The sequence below is a fragment of the Rana temporaria genome, chromosome 2, assembly GCF_905171775.1.
Source record: "Rana temporaria chromosome 2, aRanTem1.1, whole genome shotgun sequence".
NCBI classification, from domain to species: Eukaryota; Metazoa; Chordata; class Amphibia; order Anura; family Ranidae; genus Rana; species Rana temporaria.
In genome coordinates this window covers 394,525,214-394,537,281 of record NC_053490.1, presented here as the reverse complement: position 1 = coordinate 394,537,281, position 12,068 = coordinate 394,525,214, and the positions used below count along the sequence as shown (strand labels likewise).

The 12,068-nt window shown below is 41.0% G+C and overlaps 1 protein-coding gene across 4 annotated transcripts in view; it reads left to right on the top strand.

The window, feature by feature from the left end:
• The window catches only part of KDM6A (lysine demethylase 6A), a 163,224-nt gene extending 158,875 nt beyond the window's left edge, over window positions 1–4,349 (top strand). For all 4 annotated transcript variants that reach the window (XM_040338057.1, XM_040338056.1, XM_040338058.1 and 1 more), the window contains one exon: window positions 2,610–4,349. In XM_040338057.1, the coding sequence (XP_040193991.1) occupies window positions 2,610–2,639 (30 nt within the window). In that variant the 3' untranslated portion in view covers window positions 2,640–4,349. The remainder of the gene's footprint in view (window positions 1–2,609) is intronic.
• The last annotated feature ends 7,719 nt before the right edge of the window (window positions 4,350–12,068 follow it).

The following is a 12,068-nucleotide window of genomic DNA, read 5'->3' as shown; positions in this document are numbered from 1 at the left end:
TAGAGCTTTCTTTTGGTGGCATTTGATCACCACTGCGTTTTATTTTTTGCACCATAAACAAAACATGACCGACAAGTTTGAAAAAAATAAAAAAACTATTTTTTACTTTCTGCTAGTCCAGTAAAAATAATGTAAATCTAATATCGTCATAAATGTAGGCCAATATGCATTCTGTTACCTGTTTTTGGTAAATAAAATCCCAATAAGCGTATGTTGGTTTACGCAAACCTTATAGCGTCTACAAACTATGAACTAGAAGTGAAAAGTTCTCAATTACATATGTGCTGCTAAGCCAATTAAATGGCACAAAATGAATAAATGTGCAAAAAACAAACTGCCGCAACCACTAAACAAATTGTATATAAGAGAAAATGGTGCGCCCTTACCCATTACAAAACTCAAGAAAAAAATCATATAAAGAATACAGTGGCTACGAAAAGTATTCAGATCGTCTTAAATGTTTCATTTTTTGTTATATTGCAGCCATTTGCTAAAATCATTTAAGTTCATTTTTTCCTCAATGTACACACAGCACCCCAAATTGACAGAAAAAACACAGAATTGTTGACATTTGTGCAGATTTATTAAAAAATAAAAACTGAAATATCACATGGTCCGAAGTATTCAGACACTTTGCTGTGACACATATATTTAACTTGGGTGCTGTCCATTTCTTCTGATCATCCTTGAGATGGTTCTACACCTTCATTTGAGTCCAGCTGTGTTTGATTTTGCTGATTGGACTTGATTAGGAAAGCCTGTCTATATAAGACCTTACAGCTCATATCAGAGAAAATTAGGTCAAAGGAACTGCCTGAAGAGCTCAGAAACAGAATTGTGGCAAGGCACAGATCTGGCCAAGGTTACAAAAAAAATCTGCATTTAAGGTTCATAAGAGCACAGTGGCCTCCATAATCCTTGAATGGAAGACGTTTGGGACGACCAGAATCCTTCCTAGAGCTAGCCGTCCGGCCAAACTGAGTTATCGGGGGAGAAGAGCCTTGGTGAGAGAGAGGTAAAGAACAACCCAAAGATCACTGTGGCTGAGCTCCATAGATGCAGATGGGAGAAAGTTGTAGATAGTCAACCATCACTGCAGCCCTCCACCAGTCGGGGGTTTATGGCAAAGTGGTCCGACGGAAGCCTCACCTCAGTGCAATACACATTAAGCCTGCATGGAGTTTTCTAAAGAAAAAAAAAAAAACCTGAAGGACTCCAAGATGATGAGAAATAAGATTCTGGTCTGATGAGACCAAGATAGAACTTTTTGGCCTTAATTCTAAGTGGTATGTGTGGAAAAAAACAGGCACTGCTAATCACCTGTCCAATACAGTCCCAACAGTGAAGCATGGTGGTGGCAGCATCATGGTGTGGGGATGTTTTTCAGCTACATGATGACTGGTTGCAATTGAGGGAAAGATGAATGCGGCCAAGTACAGGGATATCCTGGACCAAAACCTTCTCCAGAGTGCTCAGGACCTCAGACTGGGCCAAAGGTTTACCTTCCAACAACACAATGACCCTAAGCACACAGCTAAAATAATGGAGTGGCTTCACAACTCAGTGACTGTTCTTGAATGGCCCAGCCAGAGCCCTGACTTAAACCCAATTGAGCATCTCTGAAGAGACCTAAAAATGGCTGTCCACCAACGTTTACCAGCCAACTTGACAAAACTGGAGAGGATCTGCAAGGAGGAATGGCAGAGGATCCCCAAATCCAGGTGTGAACAACTTGCTGCATCTTTCCCAAAAAGACTCATGGCTGTATTAGATCAAAAGGGTGCTTCTACTAAATACTGAGCAAAGGGTCTGAATTCGTAGGACTATGTGATATTTCAGTTTTTCTTTTTTAATAAATCTGCAAAAATGTCAACAATTCAGTTTTTCTGTCAATATGGGGTGCTGTGTGTACATTAATGAGGAAAAAAATTAAATTAAATGATTTTTTGCAAATGGCTACGATATAACAGTGAAAAATGTAAGGGGGTCTGAGTACTTTCTGTACCCACTGTACATGTACTGATAAATGAAAACGTTTCGGCTACTTTCACACTAGGTAAAGCGCCGCTATTTTTAGCGGCGCTTTACCATGGGTTTTGGATGGTAGCAAGGCGCTTGTAACCCCTCGCTTACGGCCGAAAAAGGGTTCAAAGTGCCGCTGCAACAGCGCTTTGCCTGCTCTTTGGACGGCACTGCCCATTGATTTCAATGGGCAGGGGTGCTGTAGGAGCGGTGTATACACCGCTCCTACAGCACCTCAAAGATGCTGCTTCCAGGATTTTTTTGAATGTCCGGCCAGCGCACCGCTCCAGTGTGATAGCACTCGGGCTTTCACACTGGAGTGAGAGGAGAGGCTCTTTACTGGTGCTTTGCAGGTGCTATTTTTAGCACTATATCTTCTGTAAAGCGCCTTTAGTGAGAGTAGCCTTTAGTGACACATATGCCCGAAGCGTTGTCACGTGACAAGTGGGTATAATACATAAATGTTAATAAAGCCTTGCTGTGTTAGGCGCTTGTAGTAGCATATGAAGAGAGCAGTGCTTTAGAATACATGTTTTTAATTTTAAATGCATGAATTTGAAATACAATTTTTTTTTTCTTCTTTCCAGGCTCCTCCAATGCCTTCACCATCTTCTTGACATTTTTCTGTGGACAGTAAATACGGACATTTCTGATATTCAGGAAGCAACCCAGTTCTGCACCACTGTTTTTATTTTTAGTTTTTTTTTTCCTTTTTTTTATTTTTTTTAGGTAGCTGTTCCATAAAGGCTGCTGGCTGAAAGCTGCGTCTATGCAACCTTCCAAGTGCGGAGTGTCAACCAACTGGACAGGAGATGTGCTCCTATTCCAGGACTTTACTATAAATAAATGCTGATCCAGCTATTCATTAAAGAAGAAATCCACGTTTTGTGTGAATATATACATTATATATATATAATATATATATTCTCTGTCAAAACTGGCAACATTATACAGACTACTGACTTGAAAATCACTTTAGGGTTTTTCCTTTTACAATTTTTGTTTTTCTCCCGCTTTCTCTGTTTAAAACTGTTTAATTTCTATCCCACATCCTTTTCCAGTTTTGATTTAAGTACTAACTTAGCTGGTTGTCTTTGTATGGTAGTTCGAACTTTTATGTCTTTTGGGCAATTTTTTAATGTGAAATGTGATTTTTTTTTTCTTTTTTTTTCAATTTTTAACCAGCTTTCAGTTTTTCATTTCTGTTTTGTTTTGAAAACCATGACGGTTACAATTTATGTTTCCTAAAAAAAAGAAAAAGAAAAAAAAGTATGAAAAATATATAAAAAAGAAAACTAACAGCCAAGTCACAAAGATAAATGGGTTGCACATAGACTAAGGAATAAACTTCAGATTTGTGATTTTTGTTTCTAATCTTGATGTAAATTTACACTATTTATAAATACATATTTATTGCTTGAAAATATTTGTGAATGGAATGCTGTTATTTTTTCCAGATTACCTGCCATTGAAATTTAAGGAGTTCTGTCATTTGAAACACTACTCCTGTTACATTTTCTATGTGTAAATAAAACTGCTTAGCATTGTACAGAAACTTTTATTAAAACTGTTTAATGTTTAAAACGTTTTTTTTTTTTTTTTTTCTGTTTGAATTTTACCAGAATCAATGTACAGTGCTTAGTCTTTTATTCATGTTCAGATCTACATATATAAATATATATATTTATATATACACGTGTGTGTGTATATATGTAAATAGATATCAATTATTGTGTGGGAGGCCGACTACGTTTTATATAAGGTCTATATCACTAGTAGATAAGATGTCTACTGTAAGTATTGCTTACAAAACTGTTTTTGTTTGTTTTTTATTATAAATATATATAGTACGTTATAATCTGCAGTGTCCCTCAGATTTTTTTTTAATTGTTAAAGATGCAATAAAACAAAACATTTAAGCCCTGTCAACTATGATGAAATAGCTGTCCAATAACTTAGATTTGTTTTGTATTTCCTGGCATAAGATGGTGATATTTATCTCTGCACTTCAGAATGCTACATTGGCTTACATTCCAAAAGAACCCAGGAAATTTTAGGAAAGGGGTAACAATGACCTGTTGAGAAGAGTTCTTTAAAAAGTACCTATTTTTGATTAATATGCAGTGTATCCCAAAGAAATATGTAATAAAGTTCTCCTGATTCTAGAATTTATATTCTTTTAATATTGGTTTTCGTGCATCACTTATGCTTTTTAAATTCATCTCTCTATCTATTTTTTTTTTTTTTCCCAGATACCACTGAAAAACAATTGGACTTTATTTTTGAGCCTGAAACGCAATGCAAATAAAACAACATAATTTAATTTATGTTGAGAAGTTGTGTAGTGTTCTTTTCAGAGTTGTCAATTGTTGCGGCAAATACATTTCTACACAGAGCGGGTTATAAACCCCATAGTTTGTCACTCAGCACTTAGTGTTAATAAACCCACAACCATAAAATCGGTCTGTATTTGCAGCATAGCATACTTGTTATACTCACTGTGGAACTTAAGGGGTTAATCCTCTGCATTGTGTCAAACGGCCTTTTTAGCCTGTATGCACAGATCCTCCCCCTCCTGCACAGTCTATCTGGAGAAGACAAGCTAACATGGGCAGGTTAGCCAACCTGCACATGCTCCGTTCTTTTTATGCTGGAGAGAACTTTTACTTGTTCTCAGAGCTAGCCAAGTCGCATGATATTGACATCACACATGTGGGCGTGTATACAGGATGTGGTGGAAATATCCTCCTACCTGAGCTCTCAACACTGGAGAAACTGCAGTTTATCATGTAACCGTGGTATACAGATCATCCAAAAAGGTATATAGTGGCAGTATTTTAATGTAAAAAGATTTATAAGCTGGGGGGGGGGGGGCAGCGTATGAACCATTTTCATATTACTGGGTTTAGTAACACTTTAAGGTTGTTTCAACACTGTAGACAAAGCATTCTCAAGTTGAAAGATTCAAGTTCACACATTTCTGCATCCTCTGTAGCGGTTTGGTCATTCTATTTTTTCACTTTTGCCCATTTCATGCTTTGCTGTACAGTATCCTGCCTTTCACACTATTTTATATGTGTGTAGTGGCAGTATTTTCTGTGTGTCTTGTACATACAATGTTCTGTATTGGCAACTGCAGAGCACACTTGCCTAACTTTGCACTCTGTGTGTGGTAGTCTACTAGCTGTATTTGCCTATTTTGTATTGTGTACAAAATCCTATGCTATGCATAAAACAATGTCTGGATTTTTTTTTAAAGAACGGTTTGCTCTGCCATAGTCATAACTAAAATTGTTATTTTTAGGTTTTTATTGAAACCTGAGTATTGCACTAATAAGGTTCAGTTTTTTCAGAGCATAGACAGAGAAAACTTATCATACTTGCCTTAGGGAAAACGGCAAATCGCTTTAAAGGAAAGGTACTAATTTAAACTGCTATCTCTGACCTATGTTGCAATAGTTGAAGAAGAAGAAAAACTAGCATCCTTGTTTTAAACGTTCTCTCTACCCGGCTGCCGGAAGGTCTGCCGCCAACCTGTGGCGTCGGCATTTTCAGCCAGTCACAAAAGCCAAGGAAAGCCAGGCCCAGAAGAACAAGAAGCCGTGGGGTTCAAAAGCTAACAAGCAAGACCCCAAAGCCTCTTTATGAAGAGGCGCCCCCGCTCGGCCGAGGGGGGAATGGGTTTGGCAGTTTTCAGCGGTATGGCAGACAGATCCAGGACAAGTGGGTAGTTTCCGCAGTATCCCTAGGGTACCAGCTGGAATTTCGAAAAATCCCACCTTACCGTTTTCGAAGTTCAAGGCTCTCCGAAGATCCATTAAAAAGAAAATCCTTCTTCAAAGGATTGGATCACTTAGTGTCCCAAGGGGTAATCATGAAAGTACCCCATAAAGAGGAAGGTTTAGGTTTTTACTCAAACCTTTGTGGTTCCAAAACCAAATGGAGACGTCGGACCCATCCTGGATCTAAGATCTCTGAATCGGTTTTTGAACCATTTCTGACTGGAGACGATTCGATCCGTGGTCGCCACCCTACAAGGCAGAGAATTCTTGGCGTCTATAGACATCAAAGACGCATATTTACATGTGCCTATCCATCCCACACACCAAAAGTTCCTAAGGTTTGCGGTAGAACACCGCCACTTCTAGTTTTTGGCACTGCCCTTTGGTTTTGCAGCCACGCCCGAGTATTTACAAAGGTTCTGGCCCCTCTTTTGGCAAAGCTGAGGGCACGGGGCATATCGGTGATGGCCTACCTAGACGATCTACTTGTGATAGATCAGTCAGTGGCAGGATTAGATCACGCCGTGCTCAATACAGTAAAATACCTGGAGCATTTAGGATGGATCATAAACTTACAGAAATCCTCCCTACAAACCCTAAGAAGCGTAGAGTATTTGGGCATGATCATAGACACAGCCCAAAGCAGGGTATTCCTGCCAGAGCCAAAGATCAAGTCTTTAAGAGAATTGATCTACAGTGTCAGGGTGAAGAAGGGACCATCGATTTGCCTCTGTATGAGGCTATTGGTGAAGATGGTGGCCTCCTTCAAGGCCGTTCCTTATGCCCAGTTTCATTCTAGACTACTGCAAGGCAATATTCTAGCTGCCTGGAACAGGAAAAGCCAAGCTCTGGATTTACCCATGCGCCTATCTCCACAGGTGCGCCAAAGCCTTGGTTGTTGGTTAAAGACTGAGAACTTGCGGAAAGGAAGGTCCTTTCTCCCAGTCACCTGGAAGGTAATGTCTACGGAGCTGCTGGGGAGAAGTGTTGGAAGAAGCTTTAGCCCAGTGTACCAGGTGACCTACCATTTGGCCTTTTGTCTGCACCTTTGGTGGTCACCAAGTGCTGGCCTCAGTACTAGCCCTGCTGCAATTTCTGTACCTACCCATTGTGGGATAATTATGCAGGTTGCGGTTTGCATATTCCAGGTGCATTTTGCAATACACGTTTTTGATGCATTGAAGTCTATGAAACCAAAAAATCTGAAAAAAAGTACCTGGCCCTTTCCATAAAATGCACAAATGTGAACATGATCCATAGGAAACCATGGTAAATGGACTGTAGTGTGTTTTTTTTTTTTTTTTTGCAAAGCTGAAAACGCACAAAAAAATGCATAGGTGTGAACCAGGTCTTGGAGTCGCTTTCTCGGCAACTGCACCTTTTAAAAAAAAAAAAAAAAAAGCCTGATTCCCCAAGTCAGAAGTTATCAAACAAATCTGATTTATTTTTGTTAGGGGGTAAGGTAACCTTAGACAGGGTACTGGATGAGAGCTGCAGTAAAGTCAATGTCCACACAACAGATGTCTTTTCTGTGCTTTTGTTACCCAGCTGGGTAAAAATGATAAGTAGTAGGAAGGTGAAGGGAAATAGAAAACAGCAAATTCAGGTGTAACTGGATATGGAAACAGTCCTGCGTCCAACGACAACTTTACTTCACCACTCCGGCCGGAGTGGGTATAGTGCATCTGGACAGGCCTCTCTTACCAGCCTGGCAGCCAGCATGTCACTCGGATGAATAGGATTAAGTCTCTGCCCCAGACCCTCCTGAAGATTGGAGACAATTGCTGTCCAAAATCCTTCTTGACTGGATTCAGCACCCGGTTCTACATAGTTGCCGAGTTAACTAAAAGCTGATAGGCAACCCACGTCCAGCCTCTCAGAACCAAAGTGTCCTGCGATGAATAGACAGGCCTCTCCTGAAACACCGGCCTCGTGCTCGGTATCTCCCGGACAGGTTCCTCATCAGTCAGCTTCCTCCCATTGAACAGACAGCCCAGGACCACTTGGCGAAATAGGGACCCAGTCAACTCACTGGATCCACAATCTAGGTCAGGGATAGGCAATTAGCGGACCTCCAGATGTTGCCAAACTACAAGTCCCATGAGGCATAGCGAGACTCTGACAGCATCAAGCATGACACCCAGAGGCAGAGGCATGATGGGACTTGTAGTTTGGCAACAGCTGGAGGTCCGCTAATTGCTTATCCCCGATCTAGGTGAATGCGCTCCGGACCAATGTGGTCCCAGAGCCAGGAACACTACGACACGCACACACCCCGGCAAGGAGGGCCTCACGGGGGGGGGTGGTGGGACGACTGCCTAGCTCAAGGGTGGGAACGCAGCGACCCTGAACCAATGGCGTCTGCCCTTTAAATACCTCTTCCCAGCATGCACAGCGAGGTGACCAACCCTCCTGATTGGCTGCCGGGAAGAGATATCCAACTGCACTTGACCCTACTGCTGCTGCCTGTCGGGCTAGGGTGAGAACACAACCCCAGGCAATAACAGTATGCTGGAGCAGAAATTTAACCAAACAGGTTCAGAGCCAACTACCTCTCTGAACTCCCTCTAAATTTACCATAGCACCGGCTCTGAAAGTAGCCAGGCGCTACAAATATATTTATAAATGATATAGGGTCTGCGATTAAAAGTACCATTGCAGTCTTTGCAGGTGACACCAAGCTATGCAGTGGAAAAAATGTCCTTGCATGATGTCTCCAACTTACAAGCTGACACCAATGCACTGTTTAATTTTGAAACTATGTGGTTTAATGTTGATGAATGTAAAGTTATGCACTTGAGGGCTGAGAATATGCATGCATCATACATACTAGGGGGAGCGCAACTGGGGGAATCAGTGGTGGAGAAAAAAAATCTGGGTGTTTTGGTAGATCATAAGTTTAATAATAACATGCAATGCCAAGCTGCGGTTTCCAAAGTGAGCAAAGTCCTTTTTGTATTAAGAGAGTTATGGACTCCAGAGAGAGATCATTTTGCCCATCTACAAATCATTATAAAAACCTCATCTGGAATATGCAGTTCAGTTTTGGGCACCAGTTCACAAAAACGATATTGGGGAAAAAACGAATAAGAGGCATGGAGGAGCTCAGCTATGAGGATAGATTAGAGGAAATCTATTTATTCTCTTTTCAGAAGAGGAGGTTGGATATGATCAACGTGTACAATTACCTAAGTGGTCCATATAGTGAACTTGGTGTTATTCACTTTAAGGTCTTTATGTCTGAAAGAAAAGAGAGTTAATCTCCAAATTTGGAAAGGTTTCTGCACAGTAAGACCCCTTTCACACATGCAAGCGCTATAGCGTTAAAAATAGCACCTGCAATCCGCCCTCAAACAGCTGCTACATTGTCTCCAGTGTGAAAGCCCAAAGGCTTTCACACTGAAGCGTCGGTAAAAAAAGTTCTGCTAGCCGCATCTTTGGAGTGGTGTGTTTACCGCTCCTGCCCATTGAAATCAATGGGACAGCGCGGCTATACCGCCCGCAATGTACTGCTTCAGCGCATTGCGGGTGGTTTTTACCCTAACTCTGCCGCTAGCGGGGGTTAAAAGCGCCCCGCTAGCGGCCAAAATCCACCCATAGTGTCGGCGGTAAAAATAGTGGCGTTTTACCGTTGACCCTATGGGCGGCTCAGTGTGAAAGGGGTCTAAGAGCTGTAAAATGTGGAATATAATCCATTAAGAGCTGGTTCTTGCTAGCTAAGTAGATTGTTTAAAAAGGGCCTGGATTCTTTCTTGAATGTACATAATATAACTGGATATTAACATTTATAGGTAAAGTTGATAGAGAATAGCCTCTCAGGGGCATTGGGAAGGATTTTTTTCCCCTGCTGTAGCAAATTGGATCATGCTTTGCTGTTTTTTTTTTTTTTTTTTTTTTTGCCCTCCTCTGGATCAACGGTGGTTATAGGATTGTGCATGTGGGATTGTATGATTCCCCTCCTGCTTTTATTGGATGAACTAGATCAGTGGTCATCAACCTTGTCCTGCAGGGCCCACTAACAGGCCAGGTTTGCAAGATAACTGAAATACATCACATTTGCTCCTATAATTTGCTCCTCAGTGATTGCAGTATTCTAGACTGCATCTCCCCAAGGTAATACATAAAACCTGGCCTGTTAGTGGGCCCTGAAGGACAGGGTTGATGAACACTGAACTAGATGGATACAAAAACATGGAATATCAAGGCTCAAACTTACCGACCAATCAGCCACCAACCAAATTCACCTGTCTAACAGTGTATGTTAAAAACAGAGGTTTAGTTGCACGCATTTGAAAATGCATGTGTAAGCTGCAGGCCCTGTCAAGGCTCTCTGTATACTGCAGTCCTAACTATAACATTGCATTTTAAGTCTCCTCAGTAGGAGCACATGATTGCTGATGGATAGATAAGGGGCAGGTGACTGGAGGTAGCCCAGCCCTCATTAAAGGGGCAGGAGCACACGGAAGCAAAGGTACCAGTGCGCTGCCTGACCCCAATGACATAAATACAACAAACAAAAGTCACTGCCCCCACCTCTGACTAGTCTATATAATGAGCGCTGGAATGGGCGCATATACATACAAAAACATGGAATATCAAGGCTCAAACTTACCGACCAATCAGCCACCAACCAAATTCACCTGTCTAACAGTGTATGTTAAAAAACGGTTTAGTTGCACGCATTTGCAAATGCATGTGTAAGCTGCAGGCCCCGTCAAGGCTCTCTGTATACTGCAGTCTTAACTATAACATTGCATTTTAAGTCTCCTCAGTAGGAGCACATAACATACACTGTTAGGTGAATTTGGTTGGTTGCTGATTGGTCAGTAAGTTTGAGCCTTGATATTCCATGTTTTTGTATGTATATGCGCCCATTCCAGCGCTCCTTAACCACTTAAGCCCCGGACCATTTTGCAGCTAAATGCCCAGGCCTGGTTTTGCGATTCGGCACTGCGTTGCTTTAACAGACAATTGCGCGGTCGTGCGACGTGGCTCCCAAACAAAATTGGTGTCCTTTTTTCCACACAAATAGAGCTTTCTTTTGGTGGTATTTGATCACCTCTGCGGTTTTTATTTTTTGCGCTATAAACAAAAATAGAGCGACAATTTTGAAAAAAATTTAATATTTTTTACTTTTTGCTATAATAAATATCCCCTAAAAACATATTACATTTTTGTTTTCCTCAGTTAAGGCCGATACATATTCTTCTTCCTATTTTTGGTAAAAAAAAATCGCAATAAGCGTTTATCGATTGGTTTGCGCAAAATTTATAGCGTTTACAAAATAGGGGATAGTTTTATTGCATTTTTATTAATAATTTTTTTTTTTTACTACTATTGGCAATCAGCGATTTTTTTCGTGACTGCGACATTATGGCGGACACTTCGGACAATTTTGACACATTTTTGGGACCATTGTCATTTTCACAGCAAAAAATGCATTTAAATTGCATTGTTTATTGTGAAAATGACAGTTGCAGTTTGGGAGTTAACCACAGGGGGCACTGTAGGGGTTAGTGTTCACTTAGTGTGTGTTTACAACTGTAGGGGGGTGTGGCTGTAGGACTGACGTCATCGATCGAGTCTCCCTTATAAAAGGGATCACTCGATCGATACGCCGCCACAGTGAAGCACAGGGAAGCCGTGTTTACATACGGCTCTCGAAAAAAGTAATAAAGTGATTCAGCGCTGGAAAAAAATATAATATAAGACTAAACTAAAATAGATTGCAAGCCAGCACTGCAGATATAATCCAAAAAATATCTCAAAGTGAATAAATAAATAAATAGTGCAGCGCAAGTGAATATGCCTAAAAATTCAAATAATCAAAAATAGATACATAATAAAAAATAAATACAAATTCATTATAAGGATATGGCCCCTCCATTCAATGGAGGGGCCATATCCTTATAATGAATTGCGGACCGTTGGAGGCACGCGAGCGCCCCCTGGAGGGCCTGTAATGGTAAATACACAAAAGGGTGGAGATTATTTGTTTATTGCTTGCTGGTTCCATCTGGTGGACGTTTTTGGAGTTGAACCCTGAAAGCTGCTTGCCATTTACTGTGTGGAGGATATGATATTTGCTTTTTGACCTAGCCACAGGTCGAATCGCTGAGGTGAGAGGCCATCCATTAGCCTTGGTGGAGGATTATCCTGTCCTATGGGTCACAGATCTGATGAAGATTTCTGCACTATATATCACCACTGTATATTTTTTGGAGCACCTTTATCACTTTGCACTCTATGGACTTTATGTATTTA